The sequence below is a fragment of the Podarcis melisellensis genome, assembly GCF_964234715.1.
Source record: "Podarcis melisellensis genome assembly, chromosome: 5".
NCBI lineage: Eukaryota > Metazoa > Chordata > Lepidosauria > Squamata > Lacertidae > Podarcis > Podarcis melisellensis.
This window is the reverse complement of record NC_138537.1, coordinates 71,492,260-71,518,394: the sequence shown is the minus strand read 5'-3', so window position 1 is coordinate 71,518,394 and position 26,135 is coordinate 71,492,260. Positions and strand designations below refer to the sequence as shown.

Genomic DNA, 26,135 nt, shown 5'->3' with positions numbered 1-26,135 from the left:
ACTGACAGTATTTTCTGCCCTGCCTTGTGATCATCAGCAGATGAATATAAAATTGTATATGATAAACAGAAAAAAAACCATTTTAACCACAAGCTTTGAAGCGAGATGACAGTGGAGCAGGCTACATATCACCTCAGGGCTGGTTTAAAAGGCCAAGAGTCAGTCTAGCTTGCTGAGCTTTCCTTCTCTCTTCTGCTTCTTTATGAAGTAACAACATTTGGTCTCTCCCATAAACAAAATTCTGTTCTCTTAAAACTGCAGAATTACCAATAAAATACATTATGATTCTCATCACTTATCTCCTCTTTCTCACTTTCATCTTGTATTTGAAGGCGTGCACACACAAAGCAGAACAATAAAGCTGCAGACTGGTAAATTACCCTCTTCCAAAAATAAAATCTCAACTCACATTATTTTATTGCAATAATATGATTATAGTGTAATTTAAGGAAGATGGGCAAAGATTTGCCAGTATATATGCTGTCCACTTAATGTGAATATTTTTGTGCATGTAAAAAGTTGGTGTCATATTGTATACATTTTTATTATAGGATTTTATTAAGTTTTATTTAAAGCATGCTGCACATGTTTATTACAAAACTAGAAGCTATTATGAAGCCCTGAGCAAATACAAAGTTTTGCATTACATTAGAAAGGCTTCTTAAAACTGCCATTTTCCTGCTAAATTCTTCTCATTATTTTCCACTTCAAAAGAACTCAGCCACAAACATAAAATTTACTTCAGAACTCTGCCCTGCTTTGCTTCTACTATCCATAAATCGCTTCAATAGACTTTATAGCAGGAATGCAGTTATTTATTTATTATTGGTAAATGTATCATGCCCACTGTTACTTAGGGCATACACTAAGGTATGCTTCCAGTATAGAAAGTGCTAAGAGGTTTCTTTTTTTGGCCCTACAGGTTACATTATTGTAATGGCTAAGGGATATACAGGGAGGTGACAGATAACCTGTAGGTGGCAAAGATTACAGAGAAAAGAAGGAAAGAAGATAAAATAATCGGAAGGTGAAATAGGAAACACCATGGCTTGTCAAAAGAATTGGATGAGTGTGAGAGATAGAGAGAGCGTGTGTGTGTGTGTGTGTGTGTGTGTGATATTTGTGTTAAGCAAACACTAAGGCTACAATCACACACAGAGTTATGCATGTTTAGGTGTCATTCATTTCAGTGGGGGGAAATTCACATAATTTGTATGAACAAATTTGTGTGAGACAAGCAATAATAAAAATAAACACTTTGGGTGGATTAGTGCTCTGTATGGATGGGTGTGGGCGGGTGTGCCAATCTTTCCTATCTCTCCGCATTTTCAGATGACCTTCAAATTCAGCTTAAAGTAGGGATGGATGAATTTGTCAATTTTGGTTTCTCTGAGCTCCTCATTTTTCTAATCTTAAATTTGGTTCTCCACATTTCATGAAAATCACCAGCATTTTAGTGCAAATTTCTCCTAAAATATGCATTCTTATATGCATTTTTGCCTAGCTAGGGTTGCCCTATTTTGAAGAGCTAAAAAGAGGATGCATTTGCTGACTTCTACTTTTAACGATGGATCTGGGGTCTTCTGCATTCAGAGCAGATGCCCTGCGACTGAACTATGGCCCTAAAACAAACAGAAGATCACATGAGCAGAGAGAGGTTTAAAGAGATGGACAGACCCTGGATGAGGATCTCACTCACAGGAAGTCATTAGGCAGAGGCTGGGGAGTCACCGTAGTGTAGGGGGTAGAATGCTGGACGTGAAGGTGGAGAAAGAAAAGGGATGCGGCAGGCAGTGGAGGGGCAAGTCCTTGGAGGGACGAGGGAGTTGGAGAAGTGGAGAAAGGGGAGAGAATGAAAGAGGGATCCAGGGAGAAGGAGAAGGAGGGGGAGGAGGGGGGGAGGGGAGGGGAGGGGAAGGGGAAGGGAAGGGAAGGGAAGGGAAGGGAGAGGGTCCAGAGGAGGAGGAGAGAGTACTGAGTAGATGAGCACTTGTGCGCCACAAAACAAACAAAAACTGGATATTTTGTCACATTTTAAAATTCTGCCTGGATATAAATTTTAAGCCTGAAAAAGATGACATGTCCAGGAAAGTCCAGACATCTCTGTAACATACATTTTTGTATGTTATTTTCATTAATATATGCATGTTTATGCAAACCCTAGCATATGCATTTTGGTACACATTATTTGGCTGCACATTATTTGACCAAACTGCGGGAGGCAGTGGAAGACAGAAGTGCCTGGCGTGCTCTGGTCCATGGGGTCACGAAGAGTCGGACATGACTAAACGACTAAACAACAACAATTTGGCTACAGAAATTCCACAGCAAAATTTGCGGAAGTGCGACTTTCAAAGGATGGCTGTGTTTTGATTAACATATTATTTCAGAAAGTGTGAAGTAGGTAGATTCACCTTTAAATGCAAACTGAATCCAGTTTCTTCCCCATCCCTAGCTTAAATCACCTCAGTATTGTGCTGCTGAGAGTCCTCTTCTAGCTGTTATTTCAGACTTCTTCAAGGGTCTCCTGCAGCAGAAGGATGCCTTGGGACATGGCGCTCTCAGAGATATATATTTTAAAAGAAAAAAGTGGGAAGAGTCAAGTGCCTGTCAACATCAGGAAACTCCCTTGCTGCCTTCTGTTTTTCACCCCAAACCTCTCTGATGCTGCAAGAGAGGCTTGGAGAGCTTTGAGAAAGCAGCAAGAAGAGGTTTAGGACTGACTGATTCCCCTCCATCTCAGCAACACAATCAGATCCTAATGTCCTTTAAACTGAAATTAGATGTCAAGTGGAGAAGGCTGGGAGAGAGAAATTATCTTAATTTACAGAAAGTTCAGCATGTGTACCCACCACACACAGAGCACTAAGCAGCCCCAATTTGTTTTTATTATTACAGATCTCCTGCAACTGTGAACAAAAATTAATTTATAATTTGGGGAAAAAAGAACAAGCCAACTACAATTCAATCCTGTAAACTAACTGAGTCTGAGTGTGTAAAGGAGTGACTGATGAGAGGGACAAAAAAAAATATCCAGGATATTTTCTGCCTAGTTCTACCCAGTGGGGTTGACTGCAAGTAGCGGAATAGCAATTTAGGGAATGGGAAAAATGGGAGCATGTGGACCCTCATATGTGCCAATCACGCACACAGAAAAATTGGATCGGAACGACCTGTTTGCAATATAATGTCCCTGTCGGGACACAGCCTACAATCAGCAGGTGATATATTAGAGACTGAGTTGCTATATTATTCCCTTTTGTTGTTGTTGCCCACTTTGGAATCTGGTCTCCAAAACGGGGCTAACAAGACTGAAAGAGACCCAGGCTTTTCTAGGGACCTCTGAGTCTTTCACACATCCTGATGATATATTTACACAAGCTACCACCCTCCTACAAGTGAAATTGAAGTAAAAACAAAAAACCTCTCCCCAGCCATTGCACAAAGTAGTCTTCTACAAGTCCTTATCTCTCAGCCAAACCTACCTTGTAGTTTGCCTTAGTGGTTAAAAAAGAAAGGAAGATGACTAAATAAATAAAGCCAACTTAAGTTGGACATCACCTTGAGATAAAATATTTACATTGATCAGTAGCTAGTCTAGCCACTAACATGGAAATGGGAAAGGAAAAAGTCACTGAGACATGAAGCATACATTACTTTTGAAGTGTTTCAAGTATTCCTCCATTGTTTGTAGCACCTTTCAGGGAAGGAGGGGTAAACACTGCTTTCCCCAAATCAGAGCATGTTTTCAAAAGGCATTAAATTATTTCATATTCCTGAAAGAGACAGACCTTTTCAGGAGGACTTAAGCAAAAATGGGAACGGAATCCATTCAAAGCAAACACTGGGCTGCACTGATGGGGTGCTACATTGTGATTCAAAGCATTTGATAGAATGCTCTGGACAAATCAACATCTATTTCTGAAACTTATACATTTAAGTGGGAGCCACAAGAATCACACATATACACAAAACCACAAAGATATTCCTACAGTTGTTATAGGTATCTATCTGTGCAAGGTTATTTTGACACAATTCACTTTAGGAAACTGCGAGAGATAAAGCACAACTACTGCAGCAAAGATCACACACACACCAAATTGATGGGTACTTTTGAAAAGCTTTAAAGGTGATTGGACTACATTACGATATAGACTGAATACAAAGAAAAGTACACTTAGTCATGGAAGGACAGCTTTTGCACAAAGGAGAGGAAAAAAGTGATATATTAGGCCCTATCTACACCACAGAACAGTTATTCCTTTCTTTCGAGGGAAGCCTGGGAAGTGTAGTTCTAAAATAATTCTTAGCACTCTCATCAAAGTTTAATTCCTTGCATTCTTTGTGGAAAACCATGGCACTGGAGCTGGTTACAAAAACTAAAGTAAGTTTATAGTGTAGATAATATTCCCCCAGTAACTTCCAAGAGGATATCCACAAAACATCATGAAAATGCAGAGGATAATATATGAGAAGGACCTATGAGGAGGGAAAGATTTCAAGGATGGTCCATCACTCAGATCCTTATCGAACCCCTTCCTCCACACAATGCTGTCAGTGCAGAAAAAAACACCTACCGCAGCTTGGGCTAGATACCAAGGCCATCAAGACAGAAAGCATGAGCTTTTATCAGACACTAAGGCTGCCTATATGGAGAAATGCTGAGCATCGAGACATGGGCTGCTTATGAAAGCCATCAACACCAAGGAATGCTATGTACAGGCTACAATTAAAGAGGCCCCATCTTTGAGGTATGCAGTGACACAGTTCTCCGCAATTGAGGGCAAGGGCTTCAAGCTCTTCCAAGGTCTAGACCGGGGTGATAAACTATCAGCCCCAAGCAGCATGGCAAATGGTTCAGGGATAATGGGAGTTGCAGTCCAGCAACATTCGGAGTTGTACCATAGGCTCTCTATTCCTGCTCTTTGTTCTGCACAAATGCAGATTCTGAAGACCACAAAGAGTAACAAACTGTACTCTTGGCAGGTGTGACCTCAAAAGGAAGCAAACTAACTAGTAGTTTAGATATCTTAATAGATTCTTCAAAGTTTGCTTTTTCGTTTTGTTGGTAGGGAAAAGGATCAGGAGGGGGGGAAGATGAAAGAAAAGAAAGAAAAAAGATAGCACCATGAGAATGCATTATAGGAACCTGCATTCTCATTTTACACCAGAAAATCCTTTTATATTCTTACTGGGTATAAATCAGTAGCAGCCAAGACTAAAAAGAACTGGTTGACAAGCTAATTAACTAACCAAGGCTGCCTGTACAATTAAGTTCTGGTATTTCTCCAAGAATATTGCCTATTACAATTAGGCTATCTAGCAACTTACAGTAGTTGGGCTGACTGAAAAAGATTTGATTGATTTTATGCACAAATACACAATACAGGAAAATTCACTTCCAGGAGGTATGAATAAATATTTTTAGCAAGGAATTTGTCCTTCTTTGTCATCCCACCCACCACCCATCCTGCAAAATCAAAGTGGAGCTCAAGAAAGGGGTGGTAGTGGCTAAATACACAACTGTAATCATTGTGAATAGACTATCTTGATTCTAGCCCCAGAATGAATGGATATAATTATATGTCTCTTTACTATATTCATGGGTTTTTTCCCTCTTTCACTTGCAAATCCACTAAACAGTCATAATGTCGTTTCCTTGAGATGTTACTGAATACTGTATGAGACCAGTTTTTCCCATCTGCGGAACTCAGCATATGACCTCAGAGCTCAGATCTGAACATCTCATATGAGTAAGCACTTTAATTTTACAGAGTGATAGGTATTCAGTATATTTTACTGGCAATATACAGGTTCAAAGAGAAAGTTACAGAGAGCTTTAAAATATTTTGAAAGGACAAGTCAAATTACAGGTAGACTGTACTCTAATTGCTTACACCTGAATGCCTGCCTGCATTTAATAGCAGAATGATGGCTGTGATCCAAAGAACTGTGAGTGGAAGAGGACGAGAAATACAGTTTCCACAACGTGGTAGTCAGATGCGCAGGTGCTTACATAAGCAATGTGCAGGTGAACTCTGCAAATAGTTCCATTCACACGCAGCAAGAAACCTGTTTCCTTGTAGCACAATATCACACTGATGCAGTATGCATGAGTATTCAAACCTCATGAGTAAGCTCAACTATGTGGATTGAGCCCAGGAATTGTTGCCCTACTTTTTAGTGAGATGGCTACTGGAAAAGAAATTTGTCCCACTCACGTGGTTCCAATATTCTCTGTCTCTCTTACACACCACAACAACTGCATGACGAAGGGTCATAATTCAGTAACAGAAAACAATGTTTTGTGGGCAAAAGGCCCCAAATTCAATCCTTACAGTTTAAAGGATCAAGAAGCAGGTTTTGGTTAAAAAAAAAAGTAAGTAATGCCATGCAGAATCAGACCAAAGGCCCATCTAGTCCAGCATCCTGTTCCCACAATGGCCAACCAGATGCCTGCGAACAAGATATGAATGCAACAACACTCTTCTCGCTTACAATTCCCTGCAGCTGGTTTTTAGGCAGCCACTTCTCCCTCACACTCTGAATAACTGCTGGCAGTCAAAGTAGACAATACTGTACCGAGGTAGATGGGGAAAACAGATTGACCTGGGATAAAAAGTAAGGTTACCAGATGTTTTTCAAAGAATCTGGGGACACTTTTTTTTAAAAAAAAAAGAGGAAAAAAGTTATTAAAAGTAAGGTTTCTTTGAAAAAATTAAGAAGTAATATCTTCTCTTCTGTGGTCTCATCTGTCACATGGCCTTCCTCTGGGCCTCGGCCTGCTCTCTTGGAGCACTAGCTGCTGTGGAGTAGGCTCAGGTTGGGCCTGGGATCAGCCACATGCCCTTGCCCTCCCGTTGCTCTCCTACCTCTCCTCCTCAGCGGCGGCAGTGGTGTAGCAAGGTCGGGGCTCACCTCTTTTTTCTCATTCCTGTTTCTCTCTCTTCCTTTTCTTTCTCCTCTCCTCCTTTTCCCTGAATTGGCTCTGGGGTTTTCTCGGCCCTGGAGCGCTGCTGGGCAGTCAGCCGGGTGACCGGGTGCTCTCGATCCCAGCTCAATTTGGGTCGCAGGAGGGTGGTCAGCGGTTCTCCCAATTGATGTGCCGGGCGTCCCCGGTTCCTTCTCGGCAGTGGTGGCAGCAGCAGTCTCAGCAGCCCAGAGTCAGCCTGGTAGTGCAGCTGATTCTGGCTGACTTCAGGAGCTGCTTGCTGCCGTGGCGCCCGCAATTTTGCCTTGCCAGAAGTCCCCATATGATGTGTCTTGTGCCATTGAACCAATCACACAACATTCATTCCCTACTAAAAAATCTACAACACTAAAAATATAAATCTGGGGACATTAAATGAAATCCGGGGACATTCCGGGGATGGATTTTGTCTGGGGACAGATTTGTAAATCCAGGGACTGTCCCCAGGAAACGGGGGCATCTGGTAACCATAATAAAGAGTTTTCTTAGTTCTTATGCATAGGATCACACCACAGGGAAGTACCACTATACTGCTTTCTCACTCACTCTTGTGCTCTGTATATGTATATGTTGTCTGGAGTGTGGTGTGAGAGAGAGAGTCTGAGTGAAAGAGACAGAGAGAGAATGATGAGGGCCATGCAGGCTTCCATATGCATAGCATATCACCAGAGGCAGCAAACAATGTCCCAGTGAAATATATTTTTAATTAAATTCAGAAAAGTCAAAACTGGCAGATGGGTGTTCAGATCCCATCAGCTGTAAATGTACTATATCAAATTCAGTTGAAGAAAATCAGAGTTAGTAGATGTGTCCTTTCTCTTGAAATTTTCTACATCATTGCAAAAGAAAAACCAATACCTAGATCAAGAAAGAGTAATCAATTTAAATATGAATAACTGTCTAATGAATCATTCTTCTGAACTCTGTAAATAATGCAGCTATGAGACTGAAGATGCTTTCATAGGGGGGAAATAGGCAGTGATGATAATAGATGAATTTTTAAAAATCCCTAACCTTATGGTACCTCTAGGGAATTAACAGACATAGCTTCCAACAGTCTGCTACCAATTTTGGGCTAAACCACAAAGAGATCTAATACTTCTTAGACATTTGCATATATGATTGATTGAGCTACAAAAGTAAGCATCTTTTAAAATTTTAGTTCTGCTTTATTTTTTAACATGATGAATGTTCTGCCATAGGAAATAAAAATCATGAAACTGAAACTGTAAATTTGCCATACAGGAACAAAAACACAGAGAACAGGAATGCCAGTCTTCTCATGGGAAGCACCTTTACTTAGTGCACGGAACTCTAAAAATGTGTTTTCTATTCCCAGTTTTGCCCAACATCAATAGGTGAGTTTGGAGAGAACATCACTTAAGTTTGATTTTCTTCAACATCCCCATCTGTGTTGCGACACTCCACAATGCTAGACATGCAGTTGAGAAGTGGTGGATAAGATCTCCTGAGCACTGTCACTGAGAAAGGTCAGATAAGATTCTGTGCAGGAGGGAGTCTACAATTTAACACATCTCACAGTTGGGCAGACAGCTACTTATTGCAGTCTGGAGGAGTACGTGAAAAGTGTTATAGCCTTCTAATTTTGTCCCAGATCTCGTAAGTATTTTATTGAATGCTGTTTCAGAGTTTTTATTTACTGGACTACACATTGTAGAAATCAGCAAAAAGATGTATACATGCTCTGTGACAGGGAAAACCAAACATAGCTATTTTGAAATACAAAATCAGTTGTACTGATATGCCGGATAATTTACACTAAAATCCTATTTACACACTTACTTGGGAGTAAGCCCAATTTAACACTGTGAGACATACTTCCAAGCTGACATGCAGAGTATTTTAATGTTAATCACCAAGATGGTAGAAGAAAAAACAAGGAATGGGATACAAAAATATAAACATTTTGTATCCAATGTTAATCATACCCAAAGTAAATCCATTAAGGTAGAGGTGTTACTTGTTATGTATGGGCTGCAGCCAATAAGTATTTGTGACAATTGCAACCAAATGCATACACATCTAATTGCAATCATGCCAGTCATACTTCTGGGGGTGCATTTTAGCTTTAACAGGTCTGTGTTACAAGCAACATGAAAATCTGATGCTGGTTCTACCAGAGACCATGGCAGAACAACATTTAAACGTCTGTACTGTAGTATTATTATTATTATTTAAAAAGCAATAGCTTTAAAATACTGCATTCAAAGCTATCTCTTATATACACATTCCTAAAAAGCTTCAATGGTTCCCATGATCAGTTCCATGTTTTTTCCATTAACCACAGCATGAAATGCTGATCGTACACATTTTTGATGCAGAATCCTTCCATTAGCTTACAGATTAAAATAACAGGCTTTTCTTAGCAGCAGCTAATGGAAAATTCTAAATATGCTAAACAAGACAAGAAAAGTTTGTACTAAATTTGGTATCTTTTGATTGCTCAACCTCACACGCATACTCTTCAAACACACACATAGTGTTTGCTAGCTGCCTAGAATGGCAAAGTGTCTTTCATGGAGCTACTCAAGCCCAGACCCAAATCTTCACAGCCCTGAGAAGTCATTGCTGCCACCCCTGACAAATACTCCCAAGGCAGAGGAAGAGCTGAAGCCAGTATAGACCCTGCCAAGGAGCTGATCAATCAGAAGGGCTGGCTGAGCCCGAGACCAAGATTGGAACAGCGGAGCTAGACAAGTTTCTGTTTCCAAAGACATGGTGTCAAATGTGCCAGCACACACAGACTGAGCCATTCTGAGAGAGCACTTACAGGCAGACGCTTGTTTATATAACGTGGGTGTGATTCATGTGAGTGACAGCCTTCACCTGCTGCAAAAAAAGAAGAGCAGGAGGGACACACCAGGTGTTGGGAGAGCTTAGCTTTTGCATGGTCATGTGAGAACTCCATTTATGTGCCCTGTAATTATGCCTTGATCATGTACCGATTTCTTGAATAAAGCCTCTAGATGTTTTCAAGTTCAAATTCTGTGTGTGAGCGTTCATCCACATTTCCACTTGTCCTTTGCCTAGAAAGCACTAAAGAGCAGTGGGACAAGAGGAAGTGTGGATAAGCCCTGATAGTGGGAACCAAGGCAGTTTCACTGTATGTGCACAAACAGGAAGGGGTTCAAGTGAACATAATACAAACCAGAGATTGTGATTTAAAACAAATTCTGGTTATTTAAACAAGCCAGCTTCATAATCCTTGGGCTTGAAGTTGATTTGTTTAGCATTCTGTATGCACATATACATGTATTTATGCGTGCATTGCTTGGGTGGGGGGGTTGCATTCTGAATTCTGTCACTGACATCCCAGATTCTTGTTAAGGGTTCTTGAGGTGAATCCTTATGTGAGTTCTTAGCACAAGCTACTCCATGAATTGTGACATAAGCCAGGGCTTGACCTGGGAATTCAGATGTCCCTTAACTGTATGAAAAACACAACATTGCCTTGCAGTAGCAGTGAAAACAAATTTCTAAAGGTTGGGATGAAAATACAAGGTAAGAATTCCCCAAGCAAAAATACAAACATGTAGAAATCAGAGGGCCTTGTTAAAAGACAGATGAAATAAAATATTGGACCATCTAGGTCAAAGAACTATGGAAGGGCAGGAATGAAAATACGAAAGGCACTTGCCAAACTTCTTATCTGAATGAGTTGCCTATCCAGTACAGGTGTAATTTAAAAAAACAAAAACTTGGTGGGGTTTATCATCTACTTGAAAGAGATTAGCCAACATAAAATGGCATTCCCACTGAAAATTTCATTAGCCTTCCTCAGATGCTCTGCTTAAGAAAACTTCACATTCACCTCAAAACCCAAAGATGAAGTGCAAATTGCACTAAGTTTGTGATCATAAAATATGTACATCTACTTTTCCAGTTTATCTGTGTGACTTCCTAGTTATGTGTATAATATTTTGTGTGTGTGTGTGTGTGTGTGTGTGTGTCCCAGTTAAAATCATTATGACTTCCCTCAAGATACAAAATTTGTGAAACACAAGTGATTACTGATAGTGGAGTTATCACAAACCTAACCTGTGCACAACAGCACCCTCCCCACCAGCCATTCCCAGCAAATTGTATTTAAATGCATACTACCCCCAAAAGTGGAGGGAGAATATAGCCAACATGTTTAGCAGTCACTGATCACCTTATTCTTCATGAATTTGTACAAGCCTGATTTAAAGTCATCCAAGTTGGGGGGCATCACTATATCCTCAGGGAGCAAATGCAATGTGTCACGTGAGAATGAACTTTCTTTTATCTGTCCTGAATCTTCCAGCATTCAGTTTATTGGATGTCCATGAGTATGATGAAAGAGGGAGCAAAAAGATTATCCTTCCTTCACTCATTGCATAATTTTATAAACCTCTATCATGTTCTCTCTTACTCAGCTTTTCTCTAGAGTAAAAAATAAAATGTAGCTTTTCCTCATAGTGGAGTTGTTCCATCCTCTTGATAATTTTCATTGATCCTTTCCAAATCTTTTCCAGCTTTACAAGACTGTTGTTGTTGTTGTTGTTAATCCGGCCTTCACCATAAAGACCCTGGGTGGGTTACATCATTAAAACACAACAACTTCTTTGAGGTGAGGTGATCAAAACTTTACACAGTATTCTGAGTGCAGTCACACTGTCCACTACGACCCCAGGTGCTATGAGAGCATGCTCCACCACGACATCAATGCACACAGAACTTTATAGAGAGCTTTATATGCAAAAGAGAAAGGTCCCTGCCTTTACGCTTCTGTGGACAAGGTGCAATATTTTCTTAATCATATATTTAGAGCGCAAGGCAGCAAAAAAAGGAGCAGAAGGCTGGCTAGGTATATATAGAGAATTGGTTTATGTAATAGAAGTACGCAAAGGTACTTGTATGTGTACTCAAAACTTCCGAACCAAAATTGCCTGGGCCGACTTCCAGGTCAAGTCTGTTTTGAGTGCTGTGCTTTCAAGGCTTTTGGTTCTTTTGCTTTCAATGAATGTTTTAAGCTTCAAATTCTTAAGGATTTGAAGCAACAAGAGCAAGTTGTGGAGCAAAGTGACCCAATCATTGTGCTGTATATTGAGAGAGAGAGAGAGAGAGCGCAAAGTTGGGGAGTATCAAAGATCCATTTTCACCTTCCATAGAAATCCTATATACTTGTTGAAATGCTGTATCTTAAATATGCCGAATAAGCCGGAATATATTGAAGACCTAGCCTTCCCTTACTGAACACTATGTTCCTGAGCACAACACTGCCACCCACCCCTGATATTTAATTTTTGAAAAGCCTTGACATGACTGCTAATCACACCATTCATGTCATGTGTAGTTAGGCCCTGGAAGGAAGGCAGAATACAGGGTAATTGAAAAACTGTGCATGGCTTCTCAAACAGGAAACAGGAATTACAATACTGGTAAAATAATTCGTATTCAGAATCTGTCACCATCCTTTTCCCCTTTAGCTTCTCTGTACCATGTGGGAAACATCAAGATAAATGGTAGACTGCCGAATAAAGAACATCACTGACTGTCTACAAGCAAGAACATTCAATACATGGATGTCCGTCACTTGATGGCTGCAGCACTGAATGGAAACTCGCATGTTTCCTATGTGGGAAAGAGCAAAGAAGGCAACACAGATGCAAATGCAGAGGAGTCTTAAACTGCATAGAATCAATGTGCTTCCATTTTGCTGTACAGTTGGCAATTTCCTCTGAGGTGTCCCACTTGATCTATGGACACAGGACAGACATTTGGGGGTTGCAGGGGACCCCTCTTTCTCACTCAAATTAGAGGGCAGGGTGTTCAAAGAGGATCTCAACTCTTGCAAACCCACACTTCAGTGTCTCCTACTTCTAAGCTGGAGAAATCTAGGGAGATGGGAAGGCTATGAAGAATGTGCACATCATTACTTCACTATCTGCAGAGCGTATATATTATTATTAACTATCCTTATTTATTTATAACAATTTATACCCACCTTTCCATGAAAACGACAGAGGCAGCAAACAACAATGTAACAAAAAAGTACATTTTTAAAAGCATAACAAACATGGAAAAGGAAAAATTAATTGGAAACAACATTAAAAAGTTGACATGACAATCAAGCCCACCTTAAAAGGCAGCATCATAAAGCGCCCACTGAAAGGGATGCGTCTAAGCCACCCTGCCATTGAGCCAACTATACCTCGGGTCCACTTGCCAACTTCAGACAGTGTGGGGTTTCAGAGATAGATCTCAGAGTCTCAAATGGGGGTTATGTACCTTCCATAGATGTGGTGGATCAGGGAATATGCATTGTAGTATGCCAGTCAGTATACAGACATGCCTCCTCATACACCCACCCAAAAGAGTTAACTGCACTGGTATTAGACCTGTTAAGTTTTCATGCCTGATTACTCATAGTACTTACCATCTGTATACCAGTGGTAATAGCGAGGATTAGTGTGTTTTACATGACAATGTAATGCCTGTGGTGTTCAATTACACCCATTGTGTATATAAGCAGGTTTCTGTGAGTATGGGCTTGTGTGTGTGCTGTTTTCTTGCCTAAATGAAAAGAAATGTTACATCCAAGCTTTATGTTAGGTGGAAGTCCCAGCAGCAAATGCTGGGCTTAAAAGGCTTAGTTAAATTACCCAAAAGAGAAAGATGACAATGAAAAGCTAAAAGCCCAGGGAAATTTCCAACCATTTCACTAGTGTATACTGAGGCTGACCAGTCTGCTCCTATTTAGTCACCCAGAACAATCACTCATTTCCCAGCACAGGGCTTACTCATTTGCAAGATTTAAAAGGGGGGGGAGGGAGGAGGAAGATATTTCTGCACATGCCCATAATATTCTTCACCACTGGGGGCAGCTTTACATAAGACTGCACTCACTGAAACCAAAGCAACAGTCGGAGGAGCTTTCAGAATGACAGTACGCAGAAGTGAACAGTGCTTGTTCATTGAACAGGGTCATCCTGGCTTCTGTGCTCCAACGCAGTTTCCTTAGCTGGATCGGGAGTGCTAACTATGAGAACTGCTGCCCAATGGAATACAGACGGGTGAATTCAGACAGCTGAGCATCACTTGGAGGAATCTATCATGCTTTGCACGGGGAGATTTTAAAGCAGCTCGTTTCTAAATGTAAAGATGCAAAAACGCACCATCCATGAAGATCCTATTACCTAGGAAGAACTTGACATTCTGCTGCAAATGCTGTGTTGGGATTTATTTATTCTTGGGATGTTCTGCATGGCTGGCAAAGAATAATGTTCCAAAATCGGTCCATCTCCCAAGGGGTCCAATTTTTCTTCCTGGGTGTCAGCAAGCCCTGACTCACCACAGAGCAGCTGACAGGGGCTGTCATGCTTGTGGCACCCTAAGCAAAAGCAAAAGACCTAACGACGACCTTTGAAAACACAAAGGATGGGTAGGTTTTCCATTTTATTTATTTATAGTTAGCCTACAGCAGTGCCTGCACTGATTCTGTTTTAATTGCTCTATAGGTTTGCCTCCCTGCAAGATGTGACCAGAGTTAAATTTCCAAGAGATTGTATTTGACTGTGGCTAGCTTATGTGCATGATTTTTTTTTCTTTATTACATTTTCCTTTATTAAAATAAAGTGGGGGTAAGCTACAAAGTACTTATGCTGCTGGGGGTTTCTTATGCATGTAAGTAGCAATTCTGAGCATGATTGAAATAGATCTGGATTGTTTATTTGGGGGGATAACTTTTCTAAGTTATTTTTATTTCCAGGTTTCAATGTATTTAGGCTACTGAGCGGATCAGCTGTAGCCCTGGTAATAGCCCCTACTGTATTACTGACAATGCTTTCTTCTGCTGAACGAGGATGCCCAAAGGGCTGTAGGTGCGAAGGCAAAATGGTATATTGCGAGTCCCAGAAATTACAGGAGATACCCTCAAGTATATCAGCTGGTTGTTTAGGTTTGTCCCTCCGATACAACAGCCTCCAGAAACTAAAATACAATCAGTTTAAAGGTCTTAATCAACTCACCTGGCTCTATCTAGACCATAACCACATCAGCAATATTGATGAAAATGCTTTCAATGGAATACGCAGGCTAAAAGAGTTGATTTTAAGTTCCAACAGAATTGCCTATTTTCTTAATAACACCTTCAGACCAGTAACAAATCTCCGGAACTTGGATCTGTCATATAATCAGCTGCAGTCTCTGGGAGCTGAACAATTCAGGGGCTTAAGGAAGCTGCTGAGTTTACATTTGCGGTCCAATTCCCTGAGAACAATCCCTGTCCGAATTTTCCAGGACTGTAGGAACCTCGAACTCTTAGACCTGGGCTACAACAGAATCCGAAGCTTAGCAAGGAATGTCTTTGCAGGCATGATCAGGCTGAAAGAGCTTCACCTGGAGCACAATCAATTTTCTAAGCTTAACTTGGCTCTTTTTCCAAGGCTAGTCAGCCTCCAGAACCTTTATTTACAGTGGAATAAAATCAGTGTTATAGGACAAACGATGTCCTGGACCTGGAGCTCATTACAAAGGCTTGATTTATCTGGCAATGAAATAGAAGCTTTCAGTGGACCTAGTGTTTTCCAGTGTGTGCCCAATTTACAGCGTCTCAACCTGGATTCCAACAAGCTCACGTTTATTGGTCAAGAGATTTTGGATTCTTGGATATCTCTCAATGACATCAGCCTTGCTGGGAATATATGGGAATGCAGCAGGAACATTTGTTCCCTGGTAAACTGGCTAAAAAGTTTTAAAGGGCTGAGGGAAAATACAATTATCTGTGCCAGCCCCAAAGAGCTGCAGGGGGTGAACGTTATTGATGCAGTGAAAAATTACAGCATATGTGGCAAAAGTACTACAGAGAGGTTTGAATTGCCACAGGCTTTCCCAAAGCCAACCTTTAAACCCAAAGTCATCAGGCCTAAGCATGACAGCAAGCCCCCTCTGCCCCCCACCGTCGGGTCCACAGAAGCCAGCTCAGAGCCTGAGCATGACACAGAACACATCTCTTTCCACAAAATCATAGCAGGGAGTGTGGCCCTTTTCTTGTCTGTGCTTGTGATCCTGCTGGTAATCTATGTGTCGTGGAAGCGGTACCCTGCCAGCATGAAGCAGCTGCAGCAGCGCTCTCTCATGCGAAGGCACAGGAAGAAGAAACGGCAGTCGCTGAAGCAGATGACTCCAACCACACAGGAATTTTATGTCGATTATAAGCCAACTAACACCGAGACCAGTGAGATGCTGCTGAACGGGACGGGACCCTGCACATATAGCAAAGCAGGCTCCAGGGAATGTGAGGTATGAACCATTGTGATTCAAATAAAATAAGCTTTTTAAAAAGGTGGGTTTGTTGAACCTCAGTGATTAATATGAAGGTTACATTTCTCTTTTCTGCCACAACCACTTCTATATCACATCTTGACACATGCTCATCATATGCTGGCCTTTTCCTTTCCTTTTATCATTTTAAACTTTCCTCCATAAATCCACTGAAAGTGAAGAGAATGCAAATCAGAAGTTTGAGTTCAGGTTCGACACAGTACCTGTTGGTACAGGTGCTTTGTTGGTTTTTATTCCATCATCATTATTATTTCAATGGAAAGCTTATTTCATAGCTCATAAATCACATCTGCAGTGTTGCTGCGTTGTTTTTTAAATGCAGAGTTGTTTGCATATGTGCTGATTTTATGTGGACAAATAATGCTAAAAAAAGAACAGTGCAAGCATTTTAATAAATGCTGAAAATCACTTCATGATTCAAGGATGCATGGCAGCCAAGTGTTGTAGGCTCATACACATTTTAGGACATGCTTTGGCTTATAGATGGTGCAGGAACAACTGCAGCCGAATGCTTGATTTCTGTTGAATGCAAGGCATTATCAGAAGCAAGTGGGTTTAAAGCAACATCCTGAACTACTGAGGGTGGGGGCAGGGGCAGGGGCAGGGGAATCATTTGAAGTTCAGAGGAGGAATAACAGCTTTCATGAGGAATAAAAGATGGGTAGTAGAACAGAATGGGATTCACTGCACTGTGCTCTAACACAATAGTTTGTAGAGTTGATAACTACTAATTGAAACCTGTTTATGTGGTTTCATATAAAAGATGCTAGTGTTTCTCCCTTCTCACAGTCAGTTGCCTTTCAGAAAGTAGTCAAAAGGCATTCATTAAATGAGGAGACCAAATTCCTTATTGATGCAATTAGAGGAGCTGAAATGTACAGTTACAAAGGCAAAACCACTTCCTGCACACATTTGCTTGGGTGCTCATTGGAAATTCATTCTGCAACAGTGTTAGAGGCCTTAACGTGATTGACAATGGAGGCATTAAATCTGTCATTTTTCTATCTTGAAAAAATGCTACGTTGTGCTTGGTGGTGTTTCAGTATGCAATTTGCCACTTTGGGTATTTAGAAAGCTGGCAGAGCTACATTTTAAATACAGCACAGCAACTAGAAAAAGCTTGCAGTGAAAACTGGATACTTGCCCAGTCTAAGGAAAAGCACACCAGAAATATTCTCTTTTAGGAAAAGTCCATGGATCAATGGGGGTTGGAGTTGGGAATCAATTGATTCTTTTGTATAACCTTGCTGAATGGCATTTTAGGGACACACTTGTTTGTTTATTTTAATACGGATGCAATGTTCAGAATAGATTGGAGGTTGTCATGGTGGATACTTGTAATCCATAAGACCCACCTCAAATGCCATGGCAAAATATAACCAAATGAAAAATTCCTCTAAATATTTTATAATTAGCAACCACATATTACTCCTTTATGAAAAACAGATCTTTCCCCTCCATCTTCAGAAACAAACTGGAGCATGTTTATAAAAGGTGGCAAATAATTTCACCACTTCTGTTGCATAACTTGATTTGGCTTTGTACACTGCCCATCTCTGGCCACTTGGGAGAGAATGTATCTACAAAGCGGTTGCACTGCAGCAATCTAGAAAAAGAGCATCCATGTTCTGGGGTATTTTTGCTTTTTGGGGGATGGGGAGATAGTGAAAGAAAATCACTGTGAACTATTTCCAGAGGTAAGAACTGCAGAACCTAATCACCACCAATGCACTTAAGGTGATTTTCAGGGTATAAAGTTGTTTTTGTTTTACAGGAATATAAGCAGAAAGAAAGTGAAAGGCTGCTTCATAATTTTACTCATGTGAACTAATATCATACATTTGTTGAAAGCCAGGAGTCAGTGATTTCAGCTTGATTAAATATGACACACTTTACTCAGGAGATGTGATTTTCTGAGTCAATATTCTTCTTGAGATATAATATTACCATAAAAGTGAATATATCTAGTGCCAAGAGAGCACCAACATTGTATCAGATAATATCTGTACTGAAAATATTGACTTTCTATAACTGCAATATGCAAAATGTCAAGGCACTCTCTCTGGAATGGTGGGAAATGCCATTCGTGCATATACAAAATGAGAAAAATTGCCACCCAAAATTATCACACAGAAAATGTTTTCCTAGTCTTTAATTCTTAGTATGAAATTTGCAATGAACATATATTTCATAGTGTTAACCAGGGACAGTTTTGACGTGGCAATATGAGAATATTTTATTTTTTAAAATGTGTCTGACTCAAATATGGTAACAAATGGATTGTAAATATTGGTAGAGCGACTTTACATTAGGCATGTTTCTTTGTCTCTGACCATACCTGAAGCTAACACTACATTGAAGAAAGCTCAAGTACCCCTACACAAAAATGCTCTGGTCAGAATAATGTGCTTTAGCATTTTATAACCCAGTAAGTAGGGGTCGGGAATGTAGAAAAGGAAACCATTAAGAATAGTGGTGTCTTTTCAAATGCCCAACAGTTGAACTATTGATATCAATAATGTTTCATATTTATTATGTAGAATTAACACATGAAAAATATTGCCCAGGCCTTAAGAAACTGCATTTTCAGCTGAAGGATATCTAGCAGGCAATATTTATTTGTGCATAACTTCAGTGATAAACCAGAGGTGAATATGTAATTATTACTATAGTCTAAGAAAGAAGTGTCTGGCTGATGGTGCAGCTTATGCAGGCCCGTTCCAACCACTCTAGTCTACAATCTTTTTTAAAAAAAGTGGGGGGGGGGGTCAAAACTCAGTTAAATAACATTAGTTCCAGGAGATGGAAATTGATTGTAAATGGTTGAACATTCTCTGTCTCAAGAGAATCAAACCATGCTTTATTCATTATTTTGTGCAACAAACAAACAGTTGGCCAGTGGTTTCCACACAGCGTCTTCCCAAAATGCAAAAAAGAGAGTTTATTCCTCTGCCTTTAATGCTATGCAGAAGCAGGTGGCAGCTTGTCACGCAGAGATGAAAAAAGCTGTGTCTGTAGTCATAACCTCCTTGTACACTGCTACTGGGTTTACAGAAGCCATTTACTCCTTTGCATCACAAAACTCTACCCAAATCTCTTAACAAAGAACAATGAAATATTCTGGCTCTCCCCTGAACAGATGCCATGCCATCTTTTTTGAGGTATAATGTCACTATGAAAGTTTTTACTTTTATGTGATCATGGCCAAATGAAAACGCTCTTAGGTGGCAAAATTTGCACATGAAAAGATGTTGGGAGAAACATGCCCTTTTCTTGACATTGTGTCATGTGTTTTTACCACATTTGGTGGGAGGGGGTGCTTCACAAGATTTCTTTGCCAGATTACAAGAAAAAGAGAAAAGAACTGTTTTGTAGTGATACTTCCACCACAAACATCAACAAGGGAATCAATTGTTGAGATCAAATACCAGAAGAATTCTTCCATAGGCATCTGCCTGGCAGAGTGAGAAAAGGATGCTTGACTAGATAGGCTTTGATCTGATCCAGAGCTCTCCTTATGTTCCTAAGGCAGTTAAGCTTTACTGGACAGAGGAAAGCAAATCCTAGGAGAAAGGAGGTTGCAGAGCACACATCTGTTTTCAGGTCTATGGGTTACAGAATTCAAAGGAAAAAGGAAAGCCTACATAACACTGTCAATCAATATGGAATTAAGGGGCACAGCCCACACAGTCACCACTGACAGGGAAGTAGGAGGTCAATAGGCCTCCTACCACCTGAACCAAAAATTCTGTTGTGGAATCTCAGGCACCTAATTCTTCCCCAAGCACATACATGTACTGCCTTTAAAAAGCCAACTCCACAGTTTAGAAACCCTAATGCAAGATGTGTGACTGTTGGTAAAGACAGAAATACTTCTCTGCCTCAACCATCCACTCTGCACTTCGGAAAATCATAGGATCATAGACTCTTAGAGTTGGAAGGGACCCCAAGGATCATCTAGTCCAACCCCCTGCAATGCAGGAAACTCAATTAAAGCATCCATGACAGATGGCCATCCAACCTCTGCTTAAAAGCCTTCAAGGAAAGAGAGTCCACCACCTCTCATGAGAGTCTGTTTCACTGCTGAACAGCTCTTTCTGTCAGAAAGTTTTTCCGAATGTTTAGTCAGAATCTCCTTTCTTGCAGCTTGGTTCAAGTCCTACCCTCCAGAGAAAATAAGCATGCTCCCTCCTCCATGTGACAGTCCTTTAGATATTTGAAGATGGTGGTCACATCTCCTCTCAGTCTCCTCTTTTCCAGGCTAAACATACCCAGCTCCTTCAAGCACTCCTCATAAGACTTAGTTTCCAGACCCTTGGTCATCTTGGTTGCCCTCGTCTACACACATTCCAGCTTGTCAACATCCTTCTTAAATTGTGGTGCCTAGAATTGGACAAAATACTCCAAGTGTGGTCTGACTAATGCAGAATAGAGTGGTGCTATTTACTTCCCTTGATTTGGACACTATACTTGTGTTGATGCAGCCTAGAATAGTATTAGCTTTTTTTACTGCTGCATCACACTGTTGACTTATGTTAAGCTTGTGGTCCACCAAGACCCCTAGATCCTTTTCACATGTACTGCTAGTAAACCAGGTGCCCCCATCCAATATTTGTGCATCTGGTTCTTCCTGCCTAAGTGCAGAACCTTACATTTGTCCCTATTGAAATTCATTTTGTTAGCTGGTGCCCAGTTCTCCAATCTGTTAAGGTCATTTTGAATGCTGATTCTGGAGTAAAGAGTATTCTGGGTGGCAAAATAATAATGTAAATTTTGAGTTAAAGCATAGCTGTAACAGTTGGTTAGGGACAGAAAAGGAATTAATGGGAACATCCTATGCCCTTTTAAAATGCAGTTCTTTTGGGGGGGGTGTTATTGGGTTGTTGTTTTTATTTTGATTATATATATTGTGGTTTTATATTTTGATTTTGTTTTGTGAACTGCCCTGAGATCTCCGGGCATAAGGCCATAAGGCAGTATATATATTCAATAAAATTAATTAATTAATATGCTAAGAGTAGCTTTAATATGTTGTGCCTCAGGAGTCAACAGCAACAACAGCACAAATGTTTATTTCATGTTTCATTTAATTTTTAAAGATCCTGTTGGTAAAATTCAGACAAACCTTTTCTTAGCATAATGGGAAGATGCTGTCTTTGCATATGGCAGAGTAAAATAATGAAAAAGTGAATTCATAGCTTCATTCTTTTTGAGGGGCCAGGCGTAGGATTTTACTGCTGGGCCATGCTTCACTCCATTTTCCTACAAAGCAGGCCTTATGCAGAAATCCAATTATTCATGAAAAACCATTAGTTCAGGACCATCTAAAATATCTATTTTAATTTTCTGTACAAAGGATGCCATTCCACTATGAAAGTTGATTTTGGGACTAACAATATCAGGACATGAACTGTTTTGTTTTTTTGTTTCCAAATTCTGAATACCAGAAAAAAATGTGCTTTTGGTAACCCTAAACTCTCTGAGGAATCCAGGTCATCTCTTCTCCATAACCCGTTTATGCCTACCAGCCCATTAATCAATGTCCTGGTGATGCTTACATCCCTGGTCCTGTGGGATTAGCTTTATTCAGTCCCCTACAGATAAGGTACTTCAGAACTATCCTGCTATTGATAATGAGTATGCTACTCTAGTTTAGAATGAGGAGAGTCTCACTTCATCAGCCAGCATATTTTCTGAGAACATGGAAAGGTTGGCAATTGAGTATTTACAGAGTTAGCCTTAGCCCTGGTGATGTGATTTTAATTCACTAGGTTTAGAGTAATCTCCAGCTCTCCATTATCACCTGTTGTGTCTCGATCAAGGGTCTCCTGGGCTCCTTCCCAGACTCTCACTTAGCCAATTCACATGTGCCTACAGTGGGGTGAGAGCGGCTTTCCCAACATGTGAGTCTACACAGCTTCATCAGGCAGGATGGGGATACTACTGACACACATGTTGTCCAGTAGAGAGAGAAGGCAATGTTCCTGTCACAGGAACAGTGTGGGATTATAGCACAGGGAAGGCACTCCAATGCTTCTGCATGTGAAGATGACACATGTTCTGGAGCAACTGCAAATCTCACTCACTTAAATCAATAGGATGCACTTTTGACTTGTCTTCCAGCCACCCCACCCTACCCCATGTTTTGGATTCCAAGCTTCTAAAACATTTAAAGCTGCTCATATACAAAAGCTGGTGGTCACTGAAGTATGATGGTGCATTAGCTCATATCAGTATAAAGTGCCAGCATACCTGCTGCAGAGCACTGGTGGGATACCCCGTTCTCTATAATCCAAGCCTTCACCTTTCTAGGGATAAACTGAAGTGGATGCTACAAGTGGGCTGTTGCTAAATAAATTACTTCAGTTCTTGAGATTGATATTCAATTCTCAAAAGCATTTCTCATACTAATGAGACTGAAACTGCATCACGTTACAGGAACCTCTGTGTTAGGCACACATGCATATATACACACATACACATTCTCTGCTTAACTTTGGTTCTAAAAAAAATTGGGGTGGGGGGAGTCAATTAAACTGGAAGTATATGTTCTGATCATGCTCCAAACTGTTTTCTTGAAGGGCATACCTAGGCAGCCAGGCCTAGGAGTGTTTTTGTAAAAACACTTAGGAGTGTAAGCTCAACAACTTCCGGCTTTTTCTAAAAGAAGCTCAACAATTTTGGTGTCCTGGTTTTTACTTTTTGAAATATGGCAACCCTAATGTATACAGCTGCAATGTTGGAGGAAGTGTCCATTGGTCCATTGCAAAGGAGAAGGATGTCAGAACAAGTGGAGGCCACACAACTTTCCTTCCAACAAAGAACAACAGGGGCCCCTGTAAGGCATTTTTCAGTTTAGTTATGTGCTGAGTATTTGTATAACTGCAGTACTTATGGACCCACAGCATCTTTGCAAACAGGGAGGATAGGGAGAAAATCACAATTGGCCACACCCATGTGACTATTGGCCACATCCCCATGGCTCCCTAGCAGGCTTACCAAACCCAGTGGACACCATCCACCACTGTATGAGAGAAATATGGCAACCTCCACTGTAAAGTTAAATTATGCCACAGTGTGATGCAAATATCTTCCTGTGGAATTGGGGAGGGGGAGCAGCCTGCAGGACCACGGATTTGAGTTCTACCAATGCTTACCACTGTAAGTTAACAGAAAGAGAGTGCACACACGCACACACAAAACGTTTCTGCCACCACCACTCATTAAGGTAAGCCCTTTCCAGGGGCTGAAATTTTTTAGCATTTCTTATCTCCCTCATCTCTTGAAAACATAGCCAAAAATATTGCCCTGCTTTCTCAGACTGCAAATGAGGCTCCAGAAGCAGAGTGGTACTTTTGACACAGATTGAAAACATTTGGTAAACTAAATTTTTAAAGAAAAGCAGTGACACCCAGTGGCAGGATTAAGTAAAGCAGGTAAGGGTGGCTTTGTTTTTTGTTGCTATTGTTTTATTTACTCCCAGGTATTTGGTTGCCCCATTTTTTCACTGAGAACTGCTGCAATGGGCATAAGGCCCAACACACAATTGTTTCCCTTTTGTATCTCAGCTGCAATCAAAATTAAGATGCCACAAGTGATCAATTCATTACAAGTATGCAAACTATATACTAATGCTACCAACAAAATTTACTAGATGCTTGCAAAACTACAATACCTACCCAGTTCTTAATATTCAAACCTAATACCAAACAAGGCCTGATGTACGTTCACATAAACATATGCAAAAAGCAATGGTGTGATTCAGAAGGTGTACCTTATTACTGCTGTGTTCACATACCTTTAAGATACAGGGCTACATGCCTATTGGAGCAATACTTCTCTTTAAACTTAATTCTGTCTTTAAGCAATGCATAGAATACTTTTACAAGTGAAGAGCCAGTACCCTAGGAACTGCACTGGGGGTTGCTTCTCCTTGTCCAGAGCCAACACCAATTGAAATAATGGAGATTTCCTTTTGAGAGCCAAACCTGGCATTCCCTTCAAATATACCAGGGTGATCAGTCCACCTGTCTGGTGCCTGGCATCCCTGTTTGGATAATACTGAGTGAAGTACTCATAAATATACACAACAGCAGAGCAAACTAATTATCTGAGGGAAGTTGCATCCATTATTATTATTTAAATGGTATCAAAAGGCAGAACCAGAGAAGGATTACCCAGCATGCTAATTAAGACATGGAGGAAGCCAAATTGGAACATGTGAGACAAAATTATTCAACCATGCATCTGTGTGGCTTCTGTGATTGAGCATCTTTAGATGGATTTAAAATTGGCCACAACTAAACAATGGATGGCTGTTCCCTTGCAACTAAGGCAGTTCAGGGCTAAATTAAAATAGCACCAGCTAACTAAGCAAATGAACCAGAATAAACTGTGCTTTTCACACCAAAGCATATTTTGAGAACAGAATCAGCTGGATGAGGGAAGAGCACCTGCCTATGCCTATATGTCTCTATGGCTGCACTTATGCACATGCTCAAGTTCAAGGGCAAAAGAGGATGCTGCTTGTATATCAGAGGTGAGAGACGTGCCAGAATATGGTTGAGCAGAGGGTCATTAATGCATTCATCAAGCAGTGATTAAGAGGACTTACAAGATTTAGCACTTTGGAAATGCATTTCTAAATAATAGCTAATTAACTCTACTCTGAACTGAAGCACCTCTGGGATGGATTATTTAACAGTTCACTATACAACTGTATGAAAAAGTTAGACAGAAAGCTAAGTAAAAAGACTAAATAAGCTGTGAATGCGCATGGAAGGTTCCACTTGTAATGTTATCCAAAGCAATTCTGACAACCAAAGATCCAACATGCAAAAGCTACTGCATAATAATAATAATAATAATAATAATAATAATAATAATAATAATAATAACAATAACAATATTTATACCCCACCTATCTGGCTGGGTTTCCCCAGATACTCTGGGTGGCTTCCAGCAGACATCACGGTCATTTTCATATTGTTATATCTGCATAAGAAATGTAGGGGCAGAGTAACAAAGTTAAATTTCCCCAAGTGTACTCAGTGCTATTTTTCTAGAAAAAGAGGTGCTGGAACTCATCGTGAACGTCTCCCTTGTTCTCTTACAATGGCAATGGCACCCACCTGAGAGGTGCCGGAACTGAGTTCTGGCGAGTTCCATCTCAAAAAAAAAGCCCTGAGTATACTAGGTGTGTCTCAAGTACTAAATGTACTAGAGACATACAGTAATATATTTTTATTTACAAATACTAACACAGAGTATAGTGAAAGTCAGCAAACGCTTAAAGCAGGAAGCACAACCATTAATCATGCAACAGGTTCCCAAAGAGAGCAAATGTTAACTGAGGAATACCTTGGTTTTAGCTAATTTGAGTAAAAAAACCCCCACAAAAAACACCCCTCTCTGGTCACCGTGCCCAAATTCAGGCATAACAACAAAGCTCTTTCGTGACCCTTAAGCTCATCTGCTCTCCTTCCCCCACTCTTTTATGCCTAAGGAGAGGAAATCTTAAGTTTCCATTTCCAGTTTGTAACAAATTGCAATTTCCTAAATTGTTAAAATACAGCTTACTGTGGTTTATTCAAACCATGTCCTGATATAAAATCCTGCTTTGATGACCAACAGTGGTTTGTTACAAACCACAATGGCTCAATGCAGTGCATTATTGGATCAAAACACCATGGTTTGCAGTTAAGTCTGAATTCAGCATGTATGAATTTAAATTTTGAAGTCTATTATTCTGCTGTAAAATTCTGGTGTTATTATATACCAAAAGCTGCAGCCACCAAGAAACATACTGCATTTTTCTTAACTTCCTAATCACTTATTC

The 26,135-nt window shown here is 40.4% G+C and overlaps 2 protein-coding genes across 13 annotated transcripts in view; one reads left to right on the top strand and one right to left on the bottom strand.

Moving 5' to 3' along the window:
• Positions 1–26,135, bottom strand: part of CTNNA3 (catenin alpha 3) — a 564,841-nt gene that overhangs the window by 295,355 nt on the left and 243,351 nt on the right. The gene's annotated exons all lie outside the window — the stretch shown is intronic.
• Positions 13,875–26,135, top strand: part of LRRTM3 (leucine rich repeat transmembrane neuronal 3) — a 100,497-nt gene continuing 88,236 nt past the window's right edge. Inside the window, exons 1-2 of the mRNA XM_081913676.1 lie at positions 13,875–14,396; positions 14,724–16,255. Of these exons, the coding sequence (XP_081769802.1) occupies positions 14,393–14,396; positions 14,724–16,255 (1,536 nt within the window). The 5' untranslated portion in view covers positions 13,875–14,392. The remainder of the gene's footprint in view (positions 14,397–14,723; positions 16,256–26,135) is intronic.